The following is a 12,770-nucleotide window of genomic DNA, read 5'->3' on the forward strand; positions in this document are numbered from 1 at the left end:
AAATTAGACAAATATCTCAATAATTATACATGTTGACAAATATTGTGATGCACTGTAGTAAGATATACCAGCTTAAACTAATTACATGAGGAACAAGTAATAAATAGTCTAAAATAAACTAAAAACAAGTAATTTTAGTTTCAATGTCTCGGACAATCAGTTTCAATGTTTTTTTTTTTGTTTTTTTTTACCAAATAAGAATCAAAAATGTCCAAAATCTTGCCTGAGGGTAATTTATCTTTGGAGCACTGAACACTGCGTCAGGCGAGACTGCAGTAGAAGTACAGATTTGCGATTAAATGTAATAGTTTTTCAACTCCATTTTTAAATCAAAGTAGCTGAAATTAGCTTTGTCCTAAAATTTGTAATTGTAAAATTACTTCACACACAAATGATATAAAACATCAGAATAAAATTACAATGATGTCTCTTGTTTTGTTTTAGTTTTTTTTTTTTTTTTTTGGACAGGGTTGATATAGTTTAGAATTAATTTTTGTTTGTCTTTTCAATTGCTATTAGTTCTAATTTTTCCTTCTATCATTGTCAGTTTAAAGTCTTCTAGTTTCACTTTATTTTTTATTTAAGGTTTTTGTATTTTTTAAAGCTGTCATATTGAATGCACTGGTTTAGTGTTATTGCTATCTAGTGGCATGCTTGATACATTGTGTAATAGATTTCCAGTTTTGTAATATACATTACCATTTTTGGAGTTATGAAAATGTATTACTTGGCTTGGTTGAATTCTAATGTAGAATGCGGTCTGTTATTTCTTGTTATACCATGGTCTGGGTGAATACTTGATTCTGATTGGCTGCAGGGTGTCCATTAAAAAGTGATAATGTACACCTAGGAAAGGCGTCCCGTCAATTTGCCTGATGACAGTTCTAAATGATTGCGCTGGCTCAAACTCACTGATCAACTGCTGCGGTCGGGTCGCTGTGGTCACGTTGCTTGGCAACGCCTGTATACGGGAGATATTAAATAGTGCGCTCGACTTAATAAATAAAAACCCTCACGATTTTTACTCTAAAACACATTAAAGTATTATTAATTGATTAAATATTTCTTTCTTTCGTAAGTGACCATGGTATAAGCGGGTTAATGCCCTTCGAGGTTTCACGTCGGGGTCCTGTTCAGCCTGTCGGGGTTGTTATTCGCTATAACGACCGCCTCTATACATTATCTCTTACGTATATATTTCAGTTTTACCAGTTACTTTTCAGTTTTTAATAAAAAATGTTCTCTTAGTGTCAGCTTTTAACAAAAAACACTTTTGTTCAACCATTTAATTTATTGTTATATTTAAACCTTCTGCTGTAGGCTTGTAGGTCTCTTTCTTTTAAAAGCTCTCAGTGATTTTATGTGACGCTTCTCTGTAAGGGTGGAATAAAGTATGTGCATTTTCTATGTGAGATCTACAGTATAGGCTGAGAGCATATTAAATGTACATGCTGTGTACATTAGACATTCACTGTCAACTTTGTGTGTTCATTAAGCAGGAGCTGGTGTGCTGACAGCGGAGCATCCAGTTGAGAAGCCCAGTGTTGCTGTGGCTGTTCCAGCCATGCAAGATGCAACCCTGCCATCGGTCAAGGAACACAAAACGACAAAAAAAAGTAGCTCCACTAGTTCACTGCCTCAGAAAGCAGGTGAGGAATCGGACAGTGATTTTGAGTCCGACCCGCCCTCTCCCAAAAGTAGCGAAGACGAGGAGGTGGAAGAGGAGGAAGGTCTCAACAGTGAACACGAAGACACCGAACCTGAGAACCTGGGTCAGAGACCGTTGCTCATGGACTCTGAGGAAGAGATAGAGGAAGAGGAAGACAAACACAGCTCAGACTCAGATTGTGAGTCTAGGACAGCGAAACTTGTGCCGTCAAAGGAGAAGGCTGCGGTTTTTCCTCCGGGAACTGTGAAAGCTGAATCTGGTGCCAGTGTGATCACCCCTCCCAATTCGCCAAGTGTCGCCATGCCTGCCGCGAGCATTGTGGATGTGTTTGGTGCTGTTCCTTTTGTTGGCAGTGGTCAGCCCAGAGTGTCACCAGAGAACGTAGATATTTTTGCCAAAGCCCCTTTTAGGCAGGTGAGCCAGGAGAACGCTGCGGAAGATATTGACGTATTCACCAAAGCTCCTTTCAACAGAAACCTATCCAGGTCCAGCAGGAGTGGCGATGGACCCAGCGGCCAGACGCCACCCATTTCTCCAGAAAGCGTGGATGTATTCGGATTCTCGCCTTTCCAGCCCGGCCACGAAATACACACCTCCGGTAACCAGGACGACGTTTTTGGCCAAACACTTTTCGATGAAGCATCTAGTCCCCAACAGAGGCAGAAGCAACGCAGCCTTCAAAAACTCTCCTCACGTCAGAGGCGCACCAAGCAAGAGGCCAGTGGCAGCAATGGGAAGCGGCACCATAGCACACCCACTGGCGGCAGGAAGAGCAACAAGCCCAGTTTCCGTACCCCCGAGCGGGTGCGAAGGCACAAGAAGGTAGGCAGACGGGACTCGCAGAGCAGCAACGAGTTCCTCAGCGCGTCAGACTCCAAAGAGAACATCAGTATTTCCCTGGGTGAGGTGATGGAAAAAGGAGCTGCGCTGCCCCCAGAGGAGGTCTTGTTGGATCCGTTTGGAGCCAAGCCTTTTCATCCGCAAGATGGCACTCGACACCAGAGCTTGGGAGACAGCAAAAGTGAGATGAACTCCACCAATGGCAGGCAGAGGACCAGCTCCCTGCACAGTGTGTTTGACGGAAATAAGATCGATGACTTTGGAGCTGTACCCTTCACAGAAATGGTGGTCCAAAGCGGAGCTCCGCAAACCCCACAAATGGATCTCGACCCTTTCGGAGCAGCACCTTTCCCCTCAAAGCAGTGAATGTCTTGTCTTCCAGCACACACACACACACAGAAATGATACACACACACTGCTACATTATGCAAAGTCCTAGCAGCCTTTGAAATGTCTTTAACGGATGGCAGCTTTGTGCTGTGATTTCTATGTATGTGCAAGCCCATTGGGACGCAGGCCTTTAAATTAGATAAAATTCAACTTTTGTAGTTTTTCAAGAGTTTTAATACCTAACTGGACCATTATAACACCTCTTTTACTTTTGGGGTCTTAAACCTGTGGTTTATTGAGGATTTTGAAGCATATTCTTTTGCCTTTGTGTGCTAGAAAGCCTTCTATGCTGCATTACAATAAGCGCTCTGAGCTCAGTAAAATAAAGAAAAAAAAAAAAACATTGGAGATGGGTGTAAATCCTTCATTTGAATAGGATTAAGAGGAAAAAATGCCAATTTAGTACAGCATTTTGATCAAGTTTGTACTCCATTGTTGACCACTGAGTTGGTAAAACTCCAATCTACCAACATGAACACCATGAAGCCTTATCTGGGTATTCCCCGCCCTGCTTAACAGTACCTCAAATGCACAATGGCTGTAGCCGGTTTGTGTCAATGGAATAATCTGAGTGTAGGCATTCTCCATTTTAAAGTGTTTCACATAGACAATTTTATGCATATTTTCTTTGAAATTTTTATGTGCATTCAGTGTTTTAAATTCTTACATTGTGACAATGTCCTGTCTTCATACAGTAAAAGGGACTTAATAGTTTTTTCCCTCTTTTATAAATTGACCACACCAGAGAAGTTGCAGTTTATTGGACAATATTGTTATAACTGTCGTTGTTTGTATTAATTATGATTTTGTAGAAATAATTCCCCAAGCTAAACCTAACTTCTTTGGTTATCAATAATCAGATGTTCCACTCCGTCTGTATGTACTCACCGGTAACCTACAATCATGAACAATTAGAGCTCTCATAGAAAGGGAAAAGAATGTGCTAAAAGCAGTTTCGTGTATTTATATACCAGTCATTTGTTTGAAGCAAATATTGAAATTCAATTTGTCACCAAAGGTATGACGCATGAAGGGTATCACAATTTAACTGAATTTAAAAGGGCCATTTAGATACATTTACAATGTTATTGAATGTCTGCAGTTGGAACATTTCAAGACCAAAAACAGCATTTTATTTTCAAACAATGCAAGATTTGTTCTCTTTTTTTTTTTTCTTACATAGTACTACACTCTAACAATGCAATAAAAGCTTCTTTTGGAGATCACGAGTCCATGTGTTTTTGTTGTTTTTTTTTCTCACTCAGACAACGTCATTAAAATAACTGTCATTACAACTTCAGTTGAAAAAAAACAAAGTGAAAGTTTATTCAGCTGTACTGTAGAAATGCATATCCCAACATGTTACCAATGTGGTAAAAAAAATGAAGTTAAAAGTGTTACATTGTGCAGCATCATGAAAAACACCACGTCACCCTACCATTAAGCACTGAAGACACATTGTTCTATGGTTAAAAAACAAACACAATTGCATGGCTGTACAGTTCACTGTTGTAAGGCAGAAAATGTACTGAAACCATGTAACTATTTTAATTATAGTGACTTGATCAACTGAGATTACAAACCACTGAAATGCAATATACAGAGTAGTGTTAAATGCATTAATTGCAAGAGAGAATTTTTAAATTAGTAATGATAAACTAAACAGTTAAATAAAAAGTCATCAGCCTACATCGATACAAATAATCCTGATGCATGTATTTACAACATGGCAATGCTGTGCGGCAACCTGCAAAATATCATTTTCACCATTTTAAGACCTTTGCTTATTTCAATATGGAACAAATCTCTTTGGTTTATCCAATGTTGTAAACAAGACCATATAACAAAGTCTCATTTAGACTTGTATACATTTATTTAAAAATTCACACAAACTCAAAAACAAATCAAAATGTGAAACTATTAAGCTTGTGAATCGTTGAATTTCAGGTTCAAATACAAACAGTAAACAACAAATACTATTGGGCAGACATAATACTGAATGCTTTGCCCCACAGAACTCAAGTACATTTGTAGATGTAGAAGCCCACGCATGCAGATGCTGTAAAATGGTGCTTCACCTTGATTTTTAAAAGTGCCTAACACTGCTTACCTTATCAAGTGCCTATTTATTTCTATTTAGACTGAAACATCTAGGCACTTAAACAAAATGTATAAAAAATGTCAAAATAGCTCACAGTCAAACATACAAATCCATACACCACGCACTCATATTTAATAAACACTGAATGTGTTCAAGCTTAAAGATCATTTAAAATACAGCCATCTTCAGTGGTGTTCCCCCGATCCCACATTCTTCTAGGAATGAAGATGGTAGTCTGGGCAAGGGTGAGAGTGACGGTAACTGGTTATGAAAAGTGCAGACTGATGCCACCAGTAGAACATGAGCACCACCAGTATGTGCCAGACCTGATGGCTGGAGCCCAAGTAGTTCAGCTGACCTACAGATTACAAAAATAGCATCAAACCATTAATTACCTCGTCTGAGGTTGGTTCTCGATTAATTAAGGCAGGTGTGGTCTTTGGTTTAGTCCATCACTCTGAACAACTTCTTTCTTTTACATTTGACAAGTGAGACACAGCCCTGCTTTCATGAAAGCTGAAAAAATTAGAAATATGAAATTTTACAGTACCTGGAAAATAACGCTCTGGAATTTTGGACATGTAGAAGATGATAGCAGCTACAGCAAGTACATACATTATCAGCACTCTGGGAATAAATTCCTAAAAAAAAAAAAAATGAAAAAATTTTGGTAGGTGTATTTATATATGAAAAAATGGGTAAATGGGAAAAAATTAGTCTGGCAAACATACATTTAATGATTTTATATATATATATATATATATATTATAATTAGCCTATTATTACAGCTGTTATTCATGAATGAATAATATAAAAACAAATGGGGGAAATGTTCTATACATTTAATAATAATATTAACCTGCTGTGAGGACTCTTACCTGGACTATGTCTGAGCTGAAACCCCCACTGAGCCAGATCCAATGAAAGGTAGGGATTAGGCCGTATCCCGCTACAGCACAGAATATAACAGAGCGAAGCTTGTGCCACTTCTTGGTCAAGTAATGAGGGTGTATCTGGGCAAAGAACACTGCCAGCATCATGGCCAGAACGGTTACCAGGTACACCTGCCGCCAGTACTGCACATAGAAACAAAAACCAGACAAAACAACATGAACCAAACACACAAAAGTCATCTTAATGTGCACAACACACACATACACACACACACACAAAAAAAAAAAACGGTGCAAAAAAAAAAAGCAATGGAGAAATCAGTCTCTCTTTCTCTTGGGGCGCTTGGCTGATTGAGTAGTCATCCAAAAAGCAAAGCTAAACACTTGGCAGGGGGAGAGTGGAGATGGCTCACCCACGTGTGAATGTCATATGGTGGGGAACAGGAGTGACGGAGTGGGTCCACGAACACGGCCATCTGCTTTGAGCTGGAGCAGATTTCTGCCGCATTCTGGGGCACAATAAGCCAGCACTTCCAATATGTGGGGAGAACCATGTGGAGCAGCGTGGCCAAAAGCGCTGGTGCTCGGCAAACAGCAAGTGGGAGTAGAGGGGACGAGAGCAATCAGCTTGCTCAGGATATCCAAGATCCAAGCTTTCAGAAAACTGCACCAAAATCTTGAAACAAAGAAGATTTCACGCCAAGCAGCACCTCGTCGTTTTTATACGGGCAGTACAAAGCCGCTCCACAGGGGGTCCATTGTGCAAACTAACAGGAAGGGAGGAATAAACTATCGTACAACATAATCAAAGATACTCTATCAGTGTTACAGTAATCTCACGGGAAAAGTCAACATGCGACAGCTCTCAGTGTGTGCACTTCCAACTTTCTTATTAAATCGTTCATACTATTCCTCGTTTTTAAAGGAATAGTTCATTTACTCACCCTCATGTTGTTCCAAATCTATCTGACTCTCTTCTGTGGAACACAAAAGAAGATATTTTGAAAAATGTTTTTGTTTGTATAATAAAAGTCAGTGGGGTCCGATGTTGTTTGAATTCCAATCTTCTTTAAAATATCTTCTTTTGAAGGAAAGAGAAAGTCATATGTTTAGAACGGCATGGGTGTGAGTAAATGATGACAAGGGTCCTTTTCGGGTGAGTGACTCTGTATAAAAGCATCATCTAAAGGAGTAAATGTTAATGTGCACTCCAATAGAATAATGGTCTTTACTAAACACATATAAACAGTCTCTCCATGTAGTATTCACAAGGCACACACACACACCAGACTGTTTTCCCCAGGTATAGGTGAACTCTTGCTCTGTATCTGTTGCACAGGTAACATATGCCCAGAAAAAAAGCAGGCCAACCATCTGCTAGAGACCACAGTGAGACGATGCACCTCAAGCCACCTAATTAATCTACCCTTGTCCACATTGGGCATGACCGTCGATCGCACAGTGTAGAGACTCTCCATGCCATTCTTATGGAACCCTATGTGTCCTACTTGGATCCGACTCCACCAATAAACACTTACTTCATTTATGAAGTTATGGGAAGCCTACGTCCAGTGCCACCTTCACCTCCCCAAGTTCACTTCAGTTCACTTTATTTTGCCCAAAGGGAAATTTGTCTTGACTAATGGCACTAACATACACACTGACCAATGACCATACACAACACATACACAACGGCTAGAACACATTGACTTTTTCATCAGTAAGCACTAAGTAGGCAACAGAATCGCAAGTCTATAGCATTATTAGACAACGCAAAAATACATCCTAAAAAATTCTATTACACTCACTTATTTAGTATTCTGACTGAGGAAGGTATAAAGGATTTCTTAAGGCCCGGGTATACTTAATTTTCCGCGTTCCTATACTTTGGACTTTCAACTGATTGTACCTGCACACAGGTAACCTATATTGTTTACCAGAGGGCAATTATGTGAATGATCAGATAGCATTTGACTGGAGCAGCACGTACGTTATTGCAGTAGAATGCATAGAACACTCCTGGAATGTAACAGCCTATGATTCCGATGGAGATCCCGGCGTAGTCAAGCGCCATCCATCGGCGGGTGTTTTTTTCGGATCGGTGGCAGCAGAATAGGTGAAAGCCCACAGAACACAGCATGCACACCTAAGCAGAAGATGTGAAGTATTCAGATACAGATGATTTTGTAGGCCATATATGCAGATTGAAATCACAATACAAAAGCTCAAACTCACATGATGAACCTATACAGCCAAACAAAGATGCTATAATTATGTCTTCATGAGAGAATATGCAAGGGTGGTGTAGAGGCACTTTGCCTAATCCTGATGCTTTAGAGAATAGCTGCCAAGGATAGAAGCTGCCATTTTTGTCTATTACGATGGCACTAGAGCAGCCGATAACGGATCTAGAATTAGGCGGGACTGGGTTTAGGTGATAAAATCATAAGTTTTAACTCTAATCCTTGGCAACAGTGAATGTGGAAAGCCTGCTATCAAAGGCCTTCAACAGTCCAAGGATCATATGAAGACTATTTGATTGAGAGTGCTGATCTAAGATCAGTTTTTATTGAAAAGGATGGAGCTGATCCAAACAAGCAACCATGGTTAGAGACAATTTGTTTGTCATGCCAAAAAACTGAAACACTTTATCCACTGCTAACTACTGTTTTAACTATTCAAGTTTATACAGAGACTATTAAATTCACCTCTGAACTGCTTAGGTTTTTTTTCTCCTTTTGAATTACCTAAACATGATATTGTGATGGCATGATGCAACAGCATGGACATACCTGGAAGCAGAAGAGACCTATGGAGTAGATGACATAGTCTTCTCTGGAAGCTCCTAACATCGGCAACACCGCCAACAAGTCATAAACTCCCAGCGTGAAGAACAGGAAGAACCCCAACAGATGACTCCAGATGTTTACTGTCTCATTGGACAGAATGAAAAGGCTACAAAACATAGAGATAACAGGCGTCTATATTACCATTTCTTCCAATAGCTAAGGTCATGTTATTCTCTCAAGAGGTTGAGCAATGCATCTATATTACATAATTAAAATTACGCAAAAATATTGCTATTGAAGAAATACACTCTGCATAAATACACAGTGGATACATATAAGACACGCACATACCTTTTAATGCACAGTCTAGAGGTCAGATAGGCTCTGTAGCCATCAGTGATATAAGGATTTTCCCGTAGGAATCCTGGCACCTGCTCGTAAGTGTACAGGCGGATTCCTCTGGGCACCAGAACAGGCCAGTACTGGTAACTGCCCAGTTCAATGTACTGGGCATTCTTCAGCACCTTCGCTGACGGCATGATGATAATGTCACCCAGTCTCACACTCAAAGTCCTACAGACACACAAAATTGAATGGATATATGTTTCCATAAATATCTGACAATGTTGACAAAAAGTGGACAGCTGTGTAGTGGAATTGTATAAAATATCATAGTTTTAATTGTGTTTTAGTAGCGTTTCATTATTTATTTCGTGAAGTATTGAGCTATGATCTGAGGGCAGACGGTTTTAGGGGTAGTGAATGATAATGTAATGCCATAATAGCAGTGTTGTTATTATTAACTAACATTATTAAAAATGGTTTTCATTAATTGAAATAAAGCCAACTTAGAAATGCTGCCTTGGCAACTAACTGAAATAAAATAAGCTAAAGTACTAAAATTAACAGAAAAATAAAACTGAAATTGAAATAAAGCTATAAAAGAAAATAAATAAATAAAAAATGACAAAAGCTCAAAACAAAAGTACTAAAATGTAAACAATATAGCACTAAAACCTCAAAAATATAAAAATTGAACAATTCAAAATATTTTCTAAATACACCAAATATAAAAGTATATAATACTAAAATAACACCGCATGACACTGACTAACAAAATAAAATGTGATGTAATAATACATTTGTGTAAAGAAAGAACATTGTAGTGATTTATTTCTGATTCATTTAAAAGTTAATATTTTAAAAGGCAATAGCAAGGAAAAATTGTGGGGTTTTGTCCTGCGCGAGTAACGTTACTGCTCGTATTCATGGCTACACTGTTTGAAAAACAAAGCATCAGGACTGTATGTATATAATACAAATGTCACACCTTATTTAGAACGAAAACTATAACGTTAGTCAAATAACATGAAACGAAGAAAATCGAGCTGCAGAAACAGACGTCACTGTCCAACAAGTTGCCAACGCGTATGGCAAAATACTTAAAGATACAAACAGCGTATAAACCTGCTGAGCTATCAAACTATTTACTTCAATAAAATCAATACCTTAACTAGCCATAATTACCTTTATCACTAAATTAGCTATCAAATTCACAGTAGCCTGCTGTCTAAATGGGTAAACGGCTAAATGCTAATCACATCTACTGTATAGTGGGTTTATTTCAGAAACAGATTAAAGTGTTCGCTTAATCCTAAACTTACCATTGATCAGATAAATATCTGCATCGAAGAATCCGCGTTTGTGTCTATAAGTCTCATGGGTAACATTAATACCCCACGTCCAGACTCATGTTAGCCCGGTGAGAGCAGCAGGAAGTTGTACCGTCTGTCGCTAGCTGCTAACAGGCTAATAAAGAGATTATTTCATGTCGCATGTAACCTCAGGCATAAATCCGTCTTCTATCCAATGATTATTTTTATCAATGATCTCACATTCAATATAATAACATTTTATAATCATTTACATTTTAATAAAATTGTAATTTTTTCCTATTTGACCTTACAAACTAAGAAAGCTTTGTCACACTCTGTTCTTTGTTCTCTGTTGATCAATTCTCTATGAATTGAATCGTCTCTTCCGAAATGATTCCTTCCTGCTGAATGTTTATTGGAAGTGTTTATCCATTGAAAATACCACCAGCCACAATAGCATTCGTATTTCGTCGACTGAATTGAGACCTGTAGGTGGCAGACTGCTGTCAACACGTTTTGAAGAAGACTTTCTCTTTTTCATAAACATCTCAGGTGTAATCTTGTGTGATACTCCTCTGGGGCTAGAATCACACTAAATCTTCCCTCAGCTATTACACCCAAGATAATTACCTCCTCAAGTGGGAGTGTGTTCTTCATTAGCACTCCTAATTCACCTTTCAGCACTTCACTCTAAAACAGGCTGTCAACAGCACTGCCAAGACAATTTGCCTGACTGCAGCAAATCCACCCTTTCAGCAACAGAGCATAATTTCGACTTAGTTTTGTCATGGCCTTTTTATGTCATAATTATATATTTTTTGGGGTCAGAATTTAAATTTAAGTCATAATTTTGACTTTTTTGGTGTTGTAATTATGAATTTCTTAGTCATAATTTCAACTAGTTTGTCATCATTTCTTCTTTTTATGTCATTGATTTTTAAGTCATAATTTCATAATTTTTACCCCCGGTTTCACAGACAAGGCTTAAGCTAAAAAAAAGTCCCAGACTAAAATGCATGTTTGAGTTGTTTTAACTAAAAGCAACTTGCATTGACATTTTAAGATAATGTTTTGTTTTGTCTCAAGATGCACGTTTTTTTTTTTGTTTTGTTTTTTTCTAAGGCACGTTTATTAAAGCTACTTTATTTAAACTAAGGCCTAATCCTGGCTTAATCTAAACTTCATCTCATAACTACAACTTGGTCTTGTCATAATTAGGATTTAGAAAAGCATGATTTTTTATGTTTGCTTTTTATGTGGCAGAAATACATTTGACGTATCTTTTAATTGAACCTTTTTGGGGGAAATGGAGAAGACATTTAGAAGTGCATGATTTGATCTTAAAAACAGGTTGCATATCTGTCTTGACCTTACTGACTGGATTTAGAATTGACTTTACTGTCACCGAGGAGACACCAAAACTGTATACAGCTGGACCTTTTTCAACCTCTCTACACTTGATCATTTTTCCATTACGATTCACCCTCTCAACCTCGTGTTTCTTGTACAAGCCAGCCGCCACACACGGTTCTCCACCGGTGCCCATGATATTGCCCCCAACCAAGAGCAGGCATCAAGTCCAATAACAAGGACACAGTCATTGTTAGAAGAGGTTGGCCAAGTGTCTTGCTGAGAAACGATCCAGCGAGTAAAAGACATTGCCACCGTGACAGCGGCTTCGCTAAGGCCCGTCAGTGCTCCTCTGCTCTGATCGCTTTTATTTATAATCTCCGCCACGAGACATCTGCTGCCGCCGTGCCTCTGTCCTTGCCGTCCACACAGAGGGTGCACATCAACGTTTCCACCGCAACATGCACCGAAGTCCAGCTCGCAGGCGGGAGACACCACACTTTGCTCCAATAGGATGTGTGTCGTGTCCGATCCCGCTCCCTGGAGACTGATTAACACGATACGGGGAACGGAGGGAGGCTTCGGGAGCACTCAGACTGATACTTACACGATCAGAGTGCCTTTGTTTGTTTGGTGTCTGTAGTCTGGTCACAAGACTATTTTGGGGAGCTGACACTTTGAGAGAGCTCAGGAGCCATCTGACGAGGCCTTTGCCGCCGGTTCCTGAACAGTGGGAAGTCAAGCAGGCCACTGCACCGGCCTTGATGCAAAATGGCACAGGCAGTTTTGTGTTTTTGAGCAAAAACAAGACCACATGCAGTTTCAAATGTCACTTGGCACGCTTTTCCTCAAAGGAATAACTAGACTAATTCAATTTTTTTAACCCCTTTTTACCTATGCTCAGATTGCACCTATATTTGTGTGAATAGTGGAAGAGAAATAGTCATAATTTCATAAAACCAAAAAGAGGCCCTTGTCCAGATCTACTAGATTTCACATGAACATAAATCTTAATTACAATGCAGGTAAATGACTAATACTAACATATACGAACATATACGGTTGTTACCTATAAGCATCAAT

The 12,770-nt window shown here is 39.0% G+C and overlaps 2 protein-coding genes across 6 annotated transcripts in view; one reads left to right on the forward strand and one right to left on the reverse strand.

The window, feature by feature from the left end:
* Window positions 1-4,128, forward strand: part of bmp2k (BMP2 inducible kinase) — a 44,866-nt gene extending 40,738 nt beyond the window's left edge. Inside the window, exon 16 of the mRNA XM_081366456.1 lies at window positions 1,500-4,128. Within this exon, the coding sequence (XP_081222582.1) occupies window positions 1,500-2,875 (1,376 nt within the window). The 3' untranslated portion in view covers window positions 2,876-4,128. The remainder of the gene's footprint in view (window positions 1-1,499) is intronic.
* Window positions 4,129-4,200: 72 nt separating this feature from the next.
* Window positions 4,201-10,998, reverse strand: paqr3a (progestin and adipoQ receptor family member IIIa). 5 transcript variants are annotated; one of them, XM_081366461.1, is made up of 9 exons: window positions 10,649-10,827; window positions 10,347-10,491; window positions 9,034-9,255; window positions 8,686-8,848; window positions 7,884-8,039; window positions 5,879-6,076; window positions 5,551-5,641; window positions 5,327-5,358; window positions 4,201-5,235 (listed from the first exon to the last, which is right to left on the reverse strand). In XM_081366461.1, the coding sequence occupies exons 3-9, from the start codon at window positions 9,219-9,221 to the stop codon at window positions 5,158-5,160; spliced, it is 906 nt and encodes a 301-aa protein (XP_081222587.1). In that variant the 5' UTR covers window positions 9,222-9,255; window positions 10,347-10,491; window positions 10,649-10,827; the 3' UTR covers window positions 4,201-5,157. The 5 variants fall into 5 exon arrangements, with proteins under 5 accessions (XP_081222587.1, XP_081222583.1, XP_081222586.1 ...); XM_081366457.1 differs by having other exon boundaries at window positions 4,201-5,358; window positions 10,649-10,998; XM_081366460.1 differs by having other exon boundaries at window positions 10,347-10,920.
* Between the last annotated feature and the right edge of the window lie 1,772 nt (window positions 10,999-12,770).

This window comes from Scardinius erythrophthalmus (assembly GCF_964197995.2).
Source record: "Scardinius erythrophthalmus genome assembly, chromosome: 5".
NCBI classification, from domain to species: domain Eukaryota; kingdom Metazoa; phylum Chordata; class Actinopteri; order Cypriniformes; family Leuciscidae; genus Scardinius; species Scardinius erythrophthalmus.

Coding starts and splice junctions, on each gene's coding strand:
- paqr3a (XM_081366457.1), bottom strand. CDS start 9,221: ATGCCGTCAGCGAAGGTGCTGAAGAATGCCCAGTACATTGAACTGGGC. Junction 8,849..9,033: donor TCTAGACTGTGCATTAAAAG/GTATGTGCGTGT, acceptor TATGTTTTGTAG/CCTTTTCATTCTGTCCAATG. Junction 5,359..5,550: donor TCCAGAGCGTTATTTTCCAG/GTACTGTAAAAT, acceptor TGTAATCTGTAG/GTCAGCTGAACTACTTGGGC.